This window comes from Myiozetetes cayanensis, unplaced genomic scaffold (assembly GCF_022539395.1).
Source record: "Myiozetetes cayanensis isolate MyiCay16 unplaced genomic scaffold, myiCay2020 scf3, whole genome shotgun sequence".
Classification (NCBI taxonomy): domain Eukaryota; kingdom Metazoa; phylum Chordata; class Aves; order Passeriformes; family Tyrannidae; genus Myiozetetes; species Myiozetetes cayanensis.
The window spans coordinates 33,217,765-33,236,868 of NW_026087521.1; the positions used below are offsets into that span (position 1 = coordinate 33,217,765).

The 19,104-nt window shown below is 37.8% G+C and overlaps 1 protein-coding gene across 3 annotated transcripts in view; it reads left to right on the forward strand.

Moving 5' to 3' along the window:
• The window catches only part of SRGAP1 (SLIT-ROBO Rho GTPase activating protein 1), a 139,738-nt gene that overhangs the window by 78,224 nt on the left and 42,410 nt on the right, over window positions 1-19,104 (forward strand). For all 3 annotated transcript variants that reach the window (XR_007629948.1, XM_050324027.1, XM_050324028.1), the window contains exons 4-8: window positions 1,218-1,280; window positions 10,872-11,054; window positions 11,445-11,573; window positions 17,948-18,169; window positions 18,966-19,067. Coding sequence is in view for 2 of the 3 variants with exons in the window: in XM_050324027.1 (XP_050179984.1) it covers window positions 1,218-1,280; window positions 10,872-11,054; window positions 11,445-11,573; window positions 17,948-18,169; window positions 18,966-19,067 (699 nt within the window). In the remaining variant the exon portion in view is untranslated. The remainder of the gene's footprint in view (window positions 1-1,217; window positions 1,281-10,871; window positions 11,055-11,444; window positions 11,574-17,947; window positions 18,170-18,965; window positions 19,068-19,104) is intronic.

The following is a 19,104-nucleotide window of genomic DNA, read 5'->3' on the forward strand; positions in this document are numbered from 1 at the left end:
AAATACTGCCCAAAGTTAGAATATGTCAGTAGAAATAGGAGGGGAAAAAAAAAACACCACAAAATTTTCTGTTTGAGCTACTGTATGTGTCTGTTTCATCCTCCTGGAAGACACAGTGGGTGGGATGTGGAGTGTAGTTCCTCCTCATGCGTGGGCGTTGTGCTGGAAATTCTCATTCAGAAACCATTATTCCTGCAGGTGTTTTAGTGATGGCCAAGTATGTGTTAGCGGCTTTGGAAATTACTTGTCCCTGAGGATTTTCCTTTGGCTTCTGTGCAAATGCAAAGTATTTCTGATAGCTAAGGCCGCTGTCTATCATGGAGTTGGAGTTTTTAGAAGCCAGACTAATTATCAATTTATTCACAGAAAAAAAAAAAAATTTGACATTTCCATCATGAATGTTACAATGCTGAGCATAACAGAAAAAATGTAGCCAGACTGTTTGCCAAGTAGCTGTATTCTACAATTGTTTTCCAAATGCTGTGATGCAAATGTCTTCAACTCTTGCACAGTTGCCACAATTTTCATCAGATTGAACTGCTGTAGACAACTAACAAAGGAATATATTTGAATGAGATTCCAATTAAATACTCTTATTTTGACATATTTGCTTTGTTAATAATTACTGCTATGTATTTCTTTTTTTTTTTCCCTGGGTCAGAATGAAAATAAAGACAGTCCAGAAAAGCTAAACAAAGCTGGTTCAGCAACCCACTCTGTAGAGTATTGTGCAGATGGATATCTATTTCAAAGAGGAGCTGCAATTATTTCTAACATAAATATTTAGATAGTTGCATGTGCTGAGAAACAAAGACTATCCTAAATGTAAAATTGGGCAGGATGTCCTTCTAGAATATCACATTCTGCATGGTTTAGGATTTGTATGTATCATAGCAGTTACAAAACAGTACACAGTTTGTTCCATTAAAAACATTAATCTTGAACTTTACCCTTTCTGTTGGCACCTAATTTCCTGATGCTTTATGGGAAAAATATCTCAAATTACTTCTGGGTTTCCTTTTAGCCTCTGTCCAGATATTATCTGTCTACCTCTGCATCTGTGAATCACTCTTTTTATTGCACTGTAATTCTGTCAGAATGGTCTTGGTGAGCAAAATTGCATTCACTGTCTAGGATGAACGATGACTACGAATATCAAGAAACAAATGTATGCTGCAGTTTTTATGTGACTTTTTCTAATTTTTTTTTAATTACAGAGCAAAGAGATTTCATTTCAGCTTCATGAAGACTTAATGAAAGTACTTAATGAGCTTTACACAGTAAGTACAGTTACTTACTTAGCTTATCTTACACAAATGCCATATCAAACTACTTCTATAAGCTTTAAGTGGTCTTTTATCGAGTAAGTTACCCCCCAGTGGAGATGTTTATTTTTGTCTTTTACAGAAGTCTAAACTATATTTTTGGAAAGACTACTCACTTGTTTTGAATACATATGCTAATGTTTTCAGGATAACCCTTTGCTTTCAACCCTTTTTTCCCCCCAGACTCTGCTAAACCATTTTAAGTTTTGTTGATTATTAACGAGGCATTTCTACTCAGAGGTTACCAGAGCAAAGCTTTTTTCTTTTCTGCCTTGTTTTTGTCCATGCTGCCATCTGCTTGGTTTGACTCATGGACTACATTCAGTAAAAAATCATAGATGTTTGCAGATCCAGTGCTGCGCTGTCTACATGTTACTTACGTTACTTACTCCCCTGTCCTTGACTGGGATAAGTAAATAACGAAAAGAAAAACAAAGGGTTTATAAGCTTTCCATACCATTTAGAGAGGTCAAGAAAAAAACACCATGAACATTCTGGCAAGCTGCTGTAAATGCATAGGAAAATCTGAGAGACCTTAGGTCTGGACCTATTTTCTTGTTTGAAACCCATCTACACGACTCATTACTGCAAAATGATGTTTTGTCTACCTAATAACTATTTCCCCATTTATTTTTTGAGGGGATATGTTCTGAGAAAGAAAAAAAAGTAAGAAAAAAATTTTTTTTTTAAACGTAGCTTTAGAATAAAGAGGAACTGATGATATCCACCTCTTACTAAAGCGTGTTGATTCCTGATGTTTGAGGAAGTTGTACATCCAAATTCTCTTTTGGAAGAACTTGAAATATGTTCCTCAGTACCCTGCATAACAATCTCAAGACTGTTCCCTTCCCCATCCTCAAGATTTGGAGGACTATAAGAAGAACTCACAGTATTTATATCAAGGAACAATTGAACTCTAGAGCATCTTAGGTGGCAAAAAGGAGATCCAAAGAAAATTAGTCTTGTCCTACTGCCTTGAGTTCTTTTGAGTTGTAGTTATGGACACAAATTCCTAAAGCCTACTTAAACCACCTTTTTTTTTTCTGAGGGATTTTCTTTGGGACTTTTTTGTCTGAAACCATCACTGATTTTGTAGGGTGCAATGCTGCAAAACCTTGTTTGCTCAGGCCTGTGGTCAGTGAAGTATGCTGGGATCAACTTCTGCAAAGTAGCGATAGCTGCAGACAGATTCACACAGCTGCTGGGGATCAGCGACTGTGGGAGCCATTGCACAAGTGGGACTTAAGCGGTGAATAAGCCCTGAAGATACAATCTTGTTTCAGTTAAACAGTTGCATAACTCCAGTGCCTGATGAAGCTTGGGATTAGTGTCTGTGCTCCCAGGGTAGGGAAACAGTGAAGCATGTGCTGAAATACTTTCCTGAATCACTAGTGAAAATCTTCAGGGCTGAACTTCAATGTTTTCACTCTTTTTCTTCACACTAGTGCTGCATCTTCCCACTGATGGTTACAGATTTGTTCAGCTATTAACTTCCACATTATGGTTTCCAGAGAACGCTAATTCCTTCCTCAGAATTTAAGATATTTTAAAATGGGAATGGTTTTGATGTTCATAAAAAATCCGAACTGGTGCACAGTTTGAGTCAGGCTACTGTTGCAAGATGGTTTCTTGGGATGGAATTTACTTCACCTGATTTTCAGACACCTGCAGTATAGACACAAATAGCTTGCTATCTGGGTTCTGATTATAGTCATTGGAGATCTAATATGGGGAGATGAGATCCCTTTAATCAGATGCAAGAATCTGCTTCAGATTAAATGATCTATGTTGTTAACTCCATTGTCCAGCTTTTCACTGATTGCAAAGGACTTGGTCAGCTGTGCATGTCCACATTTAGCTAGACACAACCCACACATAGTAAAGTGACAACGTGGTACAGAGTAGCATCTGTTTCACTGCATGCATGTTTAGAATGTTCATCAGCATATCTGTGTATTATATCTGCTCATGTACATAAAGATAGAACAATATCTAGACAGATGGAAACCCCATGCACAGGTTTTTAGTTCTGTATGACATTAACTGTTTACAGGACAAGATCATAGTGGCCTTACCAAAACTAGTATCTACAGTTCTAATCTCCAGCAGGCACATTTTTTCAGTCACTTGCAAAACAGAGACATCATCTTCTTGTTAGCCCCATGATTTATAGACAGGGAAGAAAAGTAAAAGAATTCAGTCTTACTATCGTGAGATAAATCTTTGTGTCAAAAAAAAAAAAAGCAAATTAATTTCAAGTCTGCAAGTAATATACTAATAGTGAAATCTCTCCTTACTGCTTGATTCTGGTTTTTTGAAAGGAATGGTGCCCTCATGAAGTATAACTTCAAATGTGAAGCCTTACTGGAATTTAAATACCTCTAAAGCCTTTGAGTGAGGGCAAGTAGCAGAGCTTTTAATGTGTATGAAAAGGGTTTTATAATCAGGTTATTTCTTATCATTATTCCTTATCTTACAAGAAAGGTCTGTAAATTAAGGCCTTTTCGCAGAATTAAAAACCACATGGTTGTGCACAAAAGTGTATTAATAAGAGAATAGAATGAAAATTACTAAGAGCTGAAGTAGTAGGAGGTGCTTGTTCTGAGGCACACCCAGGTATGTGGTCAATGCAAAGAAATCACATGATTTATTTGTTATTCCTTGAATTTCTCAGTTAAAGATTGTGCCCGTTAACACACATATTCAGAGGTTATATGCCTGGATTTCTGTACACTGTGGGACCAAGGGCTGAATTAAATGCTTGTTTCAAAGCCAAGTGATGAAAAGCTGTACCTCCCACCTCTAACATGCCTCCCATCTCTAGCATGCCAGTCAGATCTGAGGCCTCAACAAAACTACTTGAAGATTTCTCAAGCACTGGATATCTCAAAACCAGTTTATCTGGAGTGATCTAGAGCAAATGAGATGTTTAAAGGAATTGCCACCGATTTAGTCCAAATATTTTTAATGGATAAGTTCAAGTGTATGTACTACTGATACCAAATATCAATAGTAACTGACTTTTCTTCTGTGAAAATGTTTTGCCAAGTATCCTAATCTTCTGTGTCATAGCAAGTGCCAGAAAAAACAGGTGGCTTTGGGACCCATCTCTGAATATCTAGCATTGCACTTCTGCCTCAGAAAATCCTTTTTAACGTTTTCAGAGGGCCAGATTTAAAACCCGGGGTTGTTAGGGAGTTATGTCCATTGGTTGTGATGGGATTTACATCAAGGTAGTCAATAAACAGTGCTGTAGACTTTGCAGAGAAGAAACTGCTCTAAGAGAAGAAAACAAGAAATCACTGAGAAATTTAAGAGACATGCCAACTTCCACTAAGAGTGCATTATGAAGATTTTCAATTAAAAAACCTTTCTGCTCAAAGATATTTTTTCACTTGTGAAAGTATGACCCTCTGCCTTTTGAGAAAGAGACTAGAAATTTTGGCTAATTATTTAATGTAGAAAGGCTCTGAAGTGTCAAATCAGTAACTTTGCAGTATTAAATACCTATTGTACTTTAAAATGCACACTAATAAGAGACCTTTCTCCTTGTTTACACTTTATGTAATTAGTTTATTTTCTCATTCTTGCTGCTAGGAATTATCATGGAAATTGGAGATTTGTACCATAGGTCTTTATTTACTTCCTGGAGTAGCTTAGCTTTTGTTGACTTTGGCCTGTGACATCCTCATTAAAACTACAAATCATGTACATGATTGTTGGAAAAATAAGAACAGAAGCAGGTGAACCACAACTTCAGAAGATATTCTTAGAGCCTGTGAGCAAAGCAGGCTTATTTTGCTGGAATAATCAGAATTGTGTAAGGGAAACCATAGTTTTTCATTTTCCATTTCTTATGTAAAGGTTTTCTTAAATGTTACATTACATATTTGTATGTTTTCTAAATGTTTTATGACTAGTGAAAATGGATTTTAAGACTCTATTTTCAATTCCCAGTATTTTATGCACTGATTTTAAAATTATGACTGAAAACATCATGCTAAAAGCAATTAAATAGCTAAGCTTCACTGCAAGTTCAGTAAACTATGAGTGGCAAGGACTTTTTAATTATGCATGGCTTCTCCCTGGCTGTACCAGCCAGTCAGTATTTTCAGATCTGCAGCATTCCCAATTCCCAGCAGCTGCACTCCTCTCTTACTCCTCTCCCTACTACACTTTCAGCCAGTATAGGCTAGTAATTAGTCCCGTGTTTTACATAACGATATAAACTATTGAAACAGCAGTGAGGTGTATTTTTGAGTGAGGGCAGATGGGGAAAGAGGAGCCGAGTTAGTTGTGTGGGGTCACAGATCGGAGTTTTTCCTGGCAATTACAGCAAGAAAAGAGGGTCAAACAGAAAGCTACAGGAGGTCTGGGTTGGTGTTTTTTGTGAACTAAATGACTTAGAAATCTTCTTACGTGTTGACTTAAAGAGACAATGGATTACTGATTTTAAATTGGATCATCTTTGCAACAGAGAAAGCTCCCCAGTCAAACTTTTCTTCCATTTCTCTGGAAAGCTGAAACAACTTACATTGTCAGATCAGGTACTGGAATATAGCAATAGCATCTGAGTGATTGGGAATGGTAGGAAACAGAAGGTAGGCAGACTCTTTTCTTTTACTGGAAGGGGGTCTCCACTGGATTTATTTAGGGGTTAAATGCCCTGTAAAAGAGTCAGGGAGGTTGCAAATTTGCTAAAAATACAGAGCTGTTCCAGTAATAAGGCTGAGAGAAAATGGTGGAGAAAAGTGAGGCACATCATAAAAATACATCTTCATGTCTCCCACTTGGCTTTCCAAATTAATCCTACTGGCATCACACTTTTCACAAGCAACACAAATGTAAAAGTCTCAGAAAAATGAAAAGGTAGGGACAGTCCAAAGCAAATTTAATATTAAATAGGACAGGGTCATTGTGCCACTTGCATTTTCCATTGCTTTATCTTACTTTTAAAAAATCTTGGCTGTTTAATTTCTCAAGGTAGTTGCTGCCAGATTTTCCTTTTTCTTTCCTGAAATAACACAGAATCTGTATTATCTGTAGAAAAGTTAAGTTTAGTTTACTGTAGCACATCAGAGATCTGAGAAGGTGAAATCAGTAATTTTCTCTTGGAAGTAATATATCAGTGACAATTCCTAAAACTACATCAGAATTTGGCTTGGAAGGTAACGGGATGCTGACAGCAGCTGATACTGAGCCTGCTTAACTGCTAGAGACCACTAATGTGGTAAAATTGGCATAAGATTTTACTTATTTCTTGTCTAGAGTACTAACTAACCCAATTTAGTGAAACCCTTGTGACTCCACCTTCTGATAAGAACTAACAGCTTAGCAGAGACAATTCTGAAACAATTCAAACATGGTAATTGCACCAGGGATGAGCTACTGTTCTGGGAAATGCCTGTTTCCTGAGAAGCACTATTAAAAAGCTCCTATTTATGCAGTTGTATTATAAAAGTAAAGCACATGGGAACACAGGGTAATTTCAGTATTTTTTAACCTCGTAGCATTCAGTGTTACGTTGGGTTAAGCAGTTTTCTAGGAAAGAAGTATGCACATAGAAAAAGAAAACCAGTGCCTTGCTATGGGCACATTCCTCTCTTGAAGCTCACAGAAGTACAGCACTAATTACTCACTTGTTGATGGATTTGTCCAGATAACAATCATTGGTTTAAATAAAATAATTACCTAAGGTTGTGCTCTGATGTGCCCTTCCCTGCGATGAGTGCTATCTTCTGCCCTAAGCCTGCTTGCTGAGCTCTTCTGACTGATGCTGATACTTTGGCATGCAAAACGAGATGTTCATACCACGGGGTGAACGAACAGTCTGTCACCTACAAGTGTGAGAGTACGTAGTTAGGGCAGCATAGTCTTTTTCATCTGCTTGTAGTCTGACACAGTCATCTGACAGAAATCTATGTTTTACATCACTGGATCTGCAGAATAAACCTGCAAAATTAATAGGATATAAACCTTGAAGTTTAATTTTAGAAAGGTACTAGTATGCATTTAACAATGCTTGTTCACTACAACAGAGAAGTGCAGCATATGTCATGATGACAGTTGAGCATCTGCAAAATTACAACCTTGCTCTCTCTTTTCAGTACATACTTGATGGCTGATCAATAAGCACTTTGGGGACTAATTAAAGTCAGTTCAGTGATGGATACTCTCACAGGATAGTCTACCAGTTCAACAGTTTGGTGGACATTTGAGAAGCATTATTGCTTATTTCATCAGATTATTTGTAGTTTGAATAACAGATCTATGGATCTCTTGGATACTCACAGATACTCATATAATAAGTCTATTTACTAGAATTAGGCAAGCCTGTTACTGTGTTTAACAATATCTAACAGTCTTAAAAAGTCAAAGGTGAAAAGATGGTATACTGGTAAGGGAAAGAATCATATATGCAACTTAGCATGCGAATTCTAAGCTAATTTGTTGAGGAAGTATGCCCTGAAATACTTGGAAGCCAACTCCTTAGCTTGTTGCCATTTATTTTTCCATATGTTTCTCTCTGATGCTTTCTCAAGTAAAGTTTTGCTGCTAAAATATCAGCTCTTAAAAAAACAACATTGACAAATCATGAAAAAGGCTGACAAATTATGAAAAAGCTTTCCCCAGAGGCTTGCAAAATAATGATGTCACTAGTGCATGAGATAAGCAGTGCTATCAGTGTAACAAATTGGACAGGAGTCAAATGCATAGGCTGATCACTGCTCTTTACAGAATCTGTGCTGATTTCTAGGCCAATGTGTCTCAGGTAGGACAGGCTGACTGTTGTCCAGCCTGAGTACTGCCAAACAGAGGGCTTCTTTTTCAGTTTTAATTATCTAGGGAATCATTTGTACCAATAACTCCTGTAGAGTTTGTTGTGAGAGTATGGATTTCAAGTAGACATGATTTCCATGTAGTTTTCCCAAAAAAACTTGCCATTCAATCAGTGTAGAGTGAGACACCTGGATTTGGTATCACATGCTGCAAGCAAGCAGTGAGAGGAAGAAATACTCTTCAGTGACGTGAAGTTAGTGGAGTCAGAGTGGAGACATTGGTGAGAACAGGTAGTGATACACTTATACTCCTTCAAGGAATTCTTCCTCCAACAAGGAGGCAGGCTGAAATTTCAGAGCCACTGCAGAAGGACATTTATGCCTAGTCCACTAGGAACTTAGAGAAATTGTTTAAAAATCTTCCAGTGCTTACTGCTGTTTCACCACTTAGGTGCTTTGAGATGCAGTTAGAAAACTCTGAGATATTATTGTTCCATCTGAAGGAAGAGTATAAAAGAAAATAACTTTTCTAGATGGTAAGATACATGAGTTAGCAAGCCTTGTCCCACCAACTAGAAAGTCTCTAGAGCTGACAGAGAACAAAGGATAAAATAAAAGCAAACACCTATGGCCTTATATAAAGAAAAACTTAAAAATTTAATAGAAATACCAGAAGAGAAGGGTACAACGTTGCTTTTAATTTCCTTTCCCCATCATTTTTAATCAGAGCCATATCACTTTCTGTGCTTCTCTGTTTTATTCTATAAACCATTTCTTTAAGAAGTGCATTTCTTCTCTTTGCAGTAACACTTTTGTTTCTATGTGGCTGCATGAGTTAGATTCCCTGGGCATTGATTATTGACAACTTAAGGAGCGAGTGTCTTTGGAACAGTGCAGGATATAGGAGACTGAACGTGCTGTTTGATTGAACTGGGAACCTTGCAGACCTTGGGTCTGTGGGCTTGCCTTCTTCTCATAGCCCAGCTTTGCCTGTCTTTAGGTTTTTGCCTCATCCGTGCAGCCTGTGAGCTGCTGGGGCAGCAGCTGTTCCCAGCGGGTGTAGGCAGTGTTCAGGCAGGGAGCTCTGCACTCTGGTCAGGCCTTGGAGCACAACTGTGCTATGAAGGAGCACCAGCAATAACATTAGGTCGTACTCCAGGAGTTTGGATTTTTTCACCAAAGAGCTGTAAACACATGTTTCTAAAAATAAAAACAGGGTCACTTTTTAATGCCCGGCTCCAACCATTTTACCTTACTAGAGGAAGTTACTGAAGAGTTGCCAGTGTAATTTTTAATACCAATGCTATTTCAGTTTTTATCAGCAGCGTGGCGTCAGTATTAAGTAGAGGCATACACACTTAGGTGTATAACATCCATGGGTTACGCAATACTGCAGCTCTCTAAAAGTGTCTTGTCTTTCTGTTTAACAGGACTTCAAATGCACATCAGTTCTGCCACCCACTGACATGGTGCAGTTGGTTTGTGTCGATCCATGCTAAGACATGCTGCAGTGAATTTGCAATATGTAGCTTTAGTGTTCCCTGTGTTGCCACGCTATGGATGCTCCTTAGGCTGGCCTAACTACTCAGTTACAAAAAGTACATCTCTCGCAAGGGAATATTTCAATGCAGTTTCCCAAACCAATCTGTCTCCTCCATGGTTCACACAAACAGCTTGTTTGATTCCTCCCTGGCTGTGCTCCTTGGAGGAGATGTGGAATGATTTGCATGGTCTCCACCCAAAGATAACATCTGCTGGCAAGAGCTCTGGCACCCTGCAAAGAAGAGTGGAGGCCACCAGCTGCCTCAGGATGCCTTCCTGCTTTGTTCAGTGCTTGAAACTTAAGACAATAAGACAAAAAAAAACAACAACAAAAAGGTGCTGGGAAAGGTGGAAAGAAGCTTTCTTTGCTGAAAGTGGACAGAGACAGCCCTCCCCAGCAGAGGGGATGGGACTTGTGGTTGCTTGCTGCCCGCTACACAGCATTCAAGTTGAGGTTTTCCTTGCTTGAAGAAGGAAGGGAGGACTGGGATAAACAAGTCCTTGTTCCCTCTTGGTGGTCTGTTCAAGCATGTATTTGCATGCTGGCAGCCAAAGCTCTCTTGTCTGCAGAGCCAGCATGTGTGCAATGGGAAGATAATGGTATTAACTGTAGGGCTGTGATGAAAACATCTTCACAAATTATTTATCATGGAGCTCCTTCTTCAGCTTTCATCTGGTTTTATGTTGCACCTCATCTGCTGGCTGTGCGGTTGGCATCCACTTCTTTCCAGGCCTGGGAGCTAGCCATGGATGTGCCATCCAGCTAGCTGTGGGTGTGCTCCCAGACTGAACCTTCCTGTTTCCTCTGCTTTATTCCTATTTTCTCAGTGCTGAAGGGATCCTCCTGCTTCCGAACATTCAATGTCCACAACCAAGCTGTTAACTTAGCCCTGAAGATAGTAATATATGAGATAGATATGGCACTGATGTAGATTTAGGGTTTTTGTTCATTATTTCAGATTTTCATTGAAAGATAAGAATTCTGAAGTTTAATAAGAATGATTTTTGGTCTTTCCTATCAGCAATGAAAGAAGAAATCCCTATTGGGATACTATTAAATAAATCAGAAAAGAAAAGTGTAACCAGAAGTCCTCAATCTCTGTTGACACAGAAAATTAACTAATGTTTATAAGACAACATCTTTCTCAAAGACCCTGTGATCGTTCTGTAGGCATCTTTATATTTTCATTTTCTTCGACCTTCCTTTGACTCTTGTCTTTTACAGGTCATGAAAACATACCACATGTATCATGCAGAGAGCATCAGTGCAGAAAGCAAACTGAAGGAGGCAGAGAAGCAAGAAGAAAAACAGATTGGGAGGTCAGGAGACCCTGTTTTTCATATTCGACTAGAGGAAAGGCACCAGAGACGGAGCTCTGTGAAAAAGATTGAAAAAATGAAGGAAAAAGTAAATAGTCCTTTTATTTAGCTTCATTTGAAGTAAATTCAGTGTGTTTCTGGCGTTCTTTAGCGTGGTATTAGACAGAGAAGTCCAGCTGGGAAATAAAATTAAATAAGGTGCACATAATAAACTGTCAGTGGGTTATAGATAACTTGATATAATTGCAGTTCAGAGAGGGTAATACTTTATTCCTAATGTAATTCTTACTATATGATTTGTCACATTTGAAACAAAATACTAAGTTTTCACTTTGTATTACATTTGTTACATGTGTAACAGGCTGGCAATTAAGATTCTTTCTTCTTAGTAGGAATGTGTGCTTGAATTGTTACCGCTTCTTCTGCATGCCAAAAATGAAGTAATTAAAACACATTAATATGCAGTTGTCTTTCCTAGCGTCAAGCAAAATATTCTGAAAACAAGCTGAAATCTATTAAGGCCCGTAATGAATACCTGCTCACCCTTGAAGCAACCAATGCTTCTGTTTTCAAGTATTACATTCACGACCTTTCGGATTTAATTGATGTAAGTATTGTCACATTTGGTTTTATGTTTATTCTGTTCAGGAATAATACTTTTTTCATTTTTAAAGGGAATACATTAGTCATATGGGTTGCCTATAGTATGCTTATTATTTATAATATTGTATGATATAATCAGCAGATTTTCCCTTTAACTTTTATGTTTCACAAAATAAAATGCCAATGAGATGCTGAACTCATACCTTTAAAGTTAGAACATTGTGTTTTCTCCCCATATGTCAATAGAAAATATGGCAGGAACACCACAAAAAAAAATTGACATTTGCATTTTGTACTATTAAAGATTTTCTGGGCTATAAATATTTTTTTATTTATTATTAAGCTTCTTAAGTGGGCATCTAATGGTATTTAAGTCAAAAGAAGCCATTTCTTCCACGTTTTCAAAATTGTTTAGTTACATTCATTTAGTCATTGAGTCATATATACAGTGGTTTCTTATTTCATGTAGTTTGAAGAACAGACACAACCAATCCTGTGGTCTATACTATCAGCAATCTTGTTACTGATTTTCATTAAGTTATTCCTGTGAGAACATCCTAGAAGAATGATTTTATACACTGATGTTGACTTGTGCCAGCTTTTGGTCTCCAGAACGTGTATTACTGACACTTCTGCATGATGCGGAGGAGGCATCCTGCACTGTATCATGTCCCACCCTCCTCATAAGCTGACTACATATGTGATAGAAAAAATATGGAGACAACAAACACATGCTCAAGAATATTCATTCACTAGCAATGTAGGGTTAACTAGGTTAGTGGGTACGCCTCTGCGGCCCATATGAAATCCTAGATATTTGAATACGCTTTCTACGGCAACACTAACATATGTTACTTACAATAGTAAATAACATTCACATACAGCTCTGGTTTCTAACATAGCATGAATTAATACAGGTTTTGGCAAGGTTTCTCATTTCTACTGACTGGAGAAGAAGGCTTCATAGATAAAGGGAAAAATGTCTTTTGTGAGATGAACAGGCTAAAATAGCTGCATGTATGTGTTTTATTATATGTCACCTAAATATTGATAGTCAGTTTTCTTTGTCATTTCTGAGTTTTCTGTATTTTTTAAAATCTTGCCTGATTTTGTTGTATTTACACAACCACAAAGACTAAAGCTTCCTAACTGTTAGTTTTTAATAAAAATAGACATTCTACAGTATTTAGTAATGCAGGAAAATTATATCTACTTTGCGTGGCTTTTTCAAAGCTATGGACCAATGTACACAATAACATTCTTTCGGCAAAATGGCTTTAGAAATTACTCTTCCCTAAGGAATTTAAACAGAAAGTCTAGCTGCCCTTTGCATCACTGTTTTATTAGAGTAGGCTGCAAACATGTGCAACCGGAATTTGCTTCAGAGCCAATTTAATCCAATTGTGAGCTTATTTAAATGGAAGTGTCTTTCAGACATTTGTATTTAATCAGAATATGCTGTGGAAGCGTCAGTATTTAGACAGCATGTTTGCCACTTGACAAAGGCAAGTTTTTGTAAATGCAAGAGTCTTGGCAAGATTTTGGAGTTATATCATTGGAATGTGAGACATGCTTCCCAGTGGCCATATGTTGCTACAGTCCAGACTATCTCATTCTGAAAATCTCTTAATTTTGTGGTACGATTTGGAGTTTTCAGAGCAGTGATGGCAATTTCATTCTTTGCCCTCCCTATTTTGTCCCCCTTTGCCTGCCTGATTTTCCATGCTTCCCTGAACTCTCTTTGCCTGTACAGAAGGGAATTACCTCTCCTATGTGTATGAGTTCCAGTTAACATGGAAAGAATTTAGAACTCCCTGAGCTGTTGGTGTTACCCATAAAAGAAACAGAATGTTTTCCTATGTTACTGAAAAATACGTCCAATAAAAATGGGGTAAATATGTGAAGGAGTGCAGTAAATTGTTTAATAAATTTTTTTATACCAAGACTGGGGAGGCTTGTGTGGAACTGTTCTTTTTTACCAAAAAATACCACTTTTTCATTTGGCTTCCACTGCATTTTCCGTTTATGAGGCTGATACGGAAAATCCTAACTTACGGTTCCTCATCTGAACTCAGTCTGAACTATTCAACTCCGTCATTTCATCAACAGAGCTCAGGGTTTCTGACTTAAAATGATGATGCATTGCTCATCTTAAGCTCTTGTGATAAAAGCAATATAAAAATATTGTTGGAATCTTAACTTGATGATTTAGTGAGTTGAGGGGTGAGACCAGCATTTGTGAAGAAGTAGAGAGATAAACAGGACTTGGTATGCACAGTGCTTCTGTGCTATGCATGTTGTACTGAGGAATTTGGATTTTCTGTTGAATATTTCTTCTCTTCTGACTAGATTGGTATCTAGTTCAAGAGGAGGACAGAATTAGTTGTTTCTTTTATTTGTATCTGGTAAAAAGCAGAAAAGATTACTTTTTAGCTAAATTAAATAAGGTTTACCTAGTATGTGGATTTTTTCCTAAGATTTTGAGTTTCAGAGGAGCGACAGAGTACACACTGCTGCTAATCTGGTTGTTAGTACCAGCGTCTGTCCATATGGCACATACTTTTACTCATTTGCTTGGAGATTTCCATGTAATTGAGTTCATTAAATTTATCCGGGTATAAGAGGAAGCTAGAGACATTTTTTCAGACTTACCATGCACTTGTATGATCTGGAGATAGATGCTAGGAAATAGTGATCCAAACAATTTGACTGTAGTTCAGCTGCTGGAATAAATAAAATATTCATGTGTCGGTCTTTCTTAAAATGGAGTTTCTGAATCTCTAATTGCAATCTGCATACTTTGGATGGTGAAGAAGTTAGGGAACATTTAGCTATTGTGAACCTAATTTATTCTGTAAAGGTTCTCTATTAATCATTCATAGAACCAAGTTTAAAACTAGGGTAGAGTGTGTGCAGCTCACAATCTTTATTACATAAGTCCTCATAAATATGATATGTACTGCCAGAGCCCTTTGATTTGAATGTGGATGTCTGTGTAACAGGATGCTTAGAAAGTGACTTATTCAGAGGTTAAGGCTTTTTTTATGAATTCCTCTCTCCATTGGCATTAGAATTTTATTACTATTCCTGAAATGAATTGAAATTAAATGAAGAGCAGCTTGGTTTGGTTGAAGCTCTGTGCTAAGCACTGCAGTTTGTTTTGTTCAAGCCTAAATATACTCTGGGGTGCAATAAAGGCAGGAAATGCTCTTGAGACTGCTTCAGATTTAATTCCAAATAAGAATAAAATGCAAATTCCAAAATTAATTTTTCATACATATCCCAAATATATCACTCATCTCCCTCCACTTTGCCCAACCGAAAGTCTTTATGAATCCAGAAATGCAATCAAACTCATAGTCTATGACTTCATTCTCTTATTTTTCATCTTCATGTCATACTGCACAACTGACATCTCATCTCTCTAGCCCATAGATAGACAGCAGATCTCATTAGCCATCCTGGCTTTACCTGTGGTGTGATGATTAGTGAACCTCTAAGACTCGTATTTATTTTGGCTAATGGTGTGGTTGCTGGCTTGAACTTTACAAATCTACAGATTTTTCCTGAAAATCATGTAAAGTTGCATGCATATGTGTGTGTGAATCTGCATACATATGTACTTTTTTGCAGCACCAGAAAGGCTGGTGATTAATTTTTCCAAGCACAGTCAGAGAGGATGTGGTGAGGGTGGCAGTTTAGTGGCAGGACCTTAAATTTTTAGCCTCAGTAATGTGCTGTCTCCATTATAGACAGCTATCTTTCTAAAAAATCACTAGTACTAGCAGATTAAAACAGTACATTTCTTTCTGCATAGCCCTGAGTTGGTACTGTGACAGAGCCATTCCCCAGTTAAAATGGTCTTCACCTCCAAATTTTGGAGAGAGTGGACTATAGTCTAGCAGAAGTAAGCGTTGTGATGTCTGAGTGTTTAGTTTTGCTTTTAAAAAATAACTTTACTCATACAAATTCTATTTTTATGTAAATCATTGAAGCAGAATTCCAAATTCAGATGTTTTTAATTCCATTCAGAGAGCTAGTGGTCATAGAGCACTAGTTCAAGTTCTGCATTTAATTCTTGTTTGCTCTGACGGCATTGGCATTGAAAGAAAATACCTCAGTCTGGCAAGATGCTATGCTTCACCTGAAGAATTCTTTTTATTGTCTGAGAGGCCGTATTTGTTACCCTCTTCAGCTGTCATCACTTGCCAAAGATGGTCGTGGTGACAGTGACTGAGCATCTTATGAGTTAAACAATGAAGTTACGTCACAGCATGAAGGCTGCAGTACTATATTCCAGCTTGCAAAAAAGCTGCATCAGAAACCCACACAGCTCTAATTGTAAATCAATAAGCTTTCTAGTAATACTCAGATTAATCCACTAGAGCCATCAGGCTGTGGCTTTGTAACACATGGATAGTTGGCAGTGCTAAACCTGGCATTGCTCTCTATTTCTAGTTTCCTTTCAGTTTAATCTTCCATAAGGTCTCTCTGAAAGTAATGCACATGAAATGAAACAGCTGTCCCAATTCACTTTCTTATCAGCACTTTTAGTCTGTCTTTTTCATCCATGATAGTGAATTAAATATGAGATCTGATTTGACATAGAACAAGAGAAAAACACCAAGAGACTTTTCCTTTTAGAAACCATGTTTTTTAGGCTGGAGGTCTTTGAAATATGGATGCACTTTAGTATGAAAGTTGAGTGGCTATTTTAGTAAATGTAACACAAATTTCCAGTGTGTAAGTGCAAAAGAGAGAGGTTAACATATGTGTGTTTGATTGAACATGACATCTTTGGTTCATTTTCAGCAGCTGTTTTTTTGGAGACCCACTGTCCCATTTGCAGTCACTACCTGGAGTACTTGTTAGGACTGAAAGTTAGTCTTTCTGGAAGCTTTGTCTGAATGAAACAGCTTTCTGTTGTTAGATTTCAAAGAGTAGTTTGATCACTAGTCATTATGGCACCTAAAGCAAGGTGTGAAGGGTTTCTGTCCCTTCTGCACACGGGATTTGGTATGGTAAATAGGTTGAAAGCTCTTTCCCATGCAGTGTGTACCTCTGTATGTCTGTCTCCCTCCCTATCTTTTTCTCTCCTTTTTCAAATACGTAAGAGGAAAGAGAGGAGATGTGATCCCATGACTCCTAAGGGTTTGTAATAGCTGTGAGGGAGGTACTGATATAAACAGTGCTTATATGCATATAGTCTACAATGGACTGAATTCAAATTGCTTCTTTACCCAACTCCATGTGTCCCTGTGAGTCCTGCAGGGACAGATGATTCCAGCCTGCAGGTGGACACCCAGGATGAGTGGCTGGGGGCTGAGGGATGCCCTAAAGCAAAGTGCTGTCTGACTGCCCTGGCCGGGCATTGGCCTCTGGGACAAAACTCACCTGTCCACCAAATAAAGAGCATTACTTTGTGTGCAACTCTTAGCAGACTTTGCCATTGTTGAGGTGACAGAGAGGTTTGCAATACATCTTCCCTTACCTGGAGGTTCACTGAGCAGACACTGAGGATATTTACTGTGTGTTGTTGGGAAAACATTAAGGAAACAATCAGTTGATATGCTACTGATGTGACATTTTTAAAATATATTCAGCTGTTCTCTAAAATATTAACCAAACATGAATAATGCAAACTGAGGATGTTTAAAATTCAAGAACAAACACAACTTCAAGTTTTACCAGTTAGGTTTCAATTACATTCCATTTTGTAGAAAAAGAAAGACATAAATTATGACTCCCTGCATTTAGTAATGTGATGTACATTGCTGGCTCTGTATGAGCATGGGAAATAGCAGGTTTACATTAAATACATTTTCACTATCAGGGGAAAGGATATCAAACCATTCTTGTTGCATCAGAAAGCATTTTAGATGGATTGCTTATCCTCAAGTCATTTGTGGAGTTTTTTGTTTGGACAAAGACCTGGTAAGCAGGAATTGCTTTGTGTTCAATTTGGTGCTCGCATTAACTTAGAGTTATGTCAGGGTGATTTTAAATATATGATTTGACGCTTACAAATTATATTAATACTGAAAAGCCCACTTGTGTGTGGAGTCCCAGACCTTTTCTATGTAAATATAGTACCGGCACATCTGTATCTGATAAGCAAACTGCCATACATGTTCATTTGATCTCTTTTCTAAAATTGTCCTTCAATCTTTGCAATAGAATGAAGACACTAAATACTTACTGTCCTGACCCCTGTAGTGTATTTTAATTTAGAAGATATTTTGATAAATACTTCAGAGACAAAAAAATTTCAGGACAGAAAATTTTAATGATAATTTCAGGATTGGGATATTGGAACAGTGTTCCTCCTTTTAAATTTGTTTTCTTTTCCTTTTATTGTTTTGTTGGTTTTTTTTTTAGTGTTGTGATCTTGGATACCACGCTAGTCTGAACAGAGCCCTAAGAACATACCTCTCTGCAGAGTATAACCTTGAAACTTCCAGGCATGAGGGATTAGACATCATTGAAAATGCAGTTGACAGCTTGGAGCCACGAAGTGACAAGCAGAGATTCATGGAAATGTACCCCACCGCTTTTTGTCCACCAATGAAATTTGAGTTCCAGTCTCATATGGGTGATGAGGTCTGTACACTGACAAGTATCCCCACAGTGACTGTTTCTGTATACCAGGATAGAGAATTTATCCCCTTTTACACATAACAAAAAGCTGTTATTGCTGCCCAAAAGCCAGTGGATCAGCAATAACATTTTGCAAAACTGGCAGCACTGTCTGTTTCTTCAAAGTTCTCATGTAAAAACTGCCATGTTATTATATTCTGTATTAGACATAATAACATGGATGCAAATTTGCTGGCCAACCACTGCTCAGCCAGCACCAGTGTAAGGAGTGACTTTATGTCTTTACTACCTGCCTCACTCATAACAGAGTTTGTGGGTGCTCTTTGAGAGCAGCTGCAGAGCTGCTGCAAATTATTTATGCTGCAATGCAGCCTTTTTCCCCTTCTTCCTCCCCTATTTTATCATCTGGAGATTTCAAGCATACAGAGTACCCCAGCTGTGCCCTGTCTGCTAGACCAAAGGCCTGCAGCAAAGCAGAATGCAGAATCACCTGTGTACATCTTTTTTTCTGAAGGTAACTGCAGGGTTTGCGTTTCTGTGTGATAGAGAAGCGATACAGATCAGCCATACAACAAGGCTGTGCTCTGTAGTCATAAGATGTGGTACATAGTTCCACACCTTATAACACACAAATACTTAAAGTTTAGGTGGACACATTTTGTTTACTTTATGAAGTTTTAGGAGCTTTGGTAGGAATTCACCTTGTTTTAAGGAGAGCAACCAAAGACTATTGACTGGTTCTTTTTATACTTGCATCACAAGCCCTGTCATCTTACACCTCTTTTTGATTCTTTTTTAGGTTTGCCAGGTCACTGCCCAGCAACCTGTGCAAGCAGAGCTTATGCTTAGGTATCAACAACTACAGTCTCGATTGGCTACACTCAAAATTGAAAATGAAGAGGTAAGAACTATGTCTAAAAGAGCTAATTACTGAACAC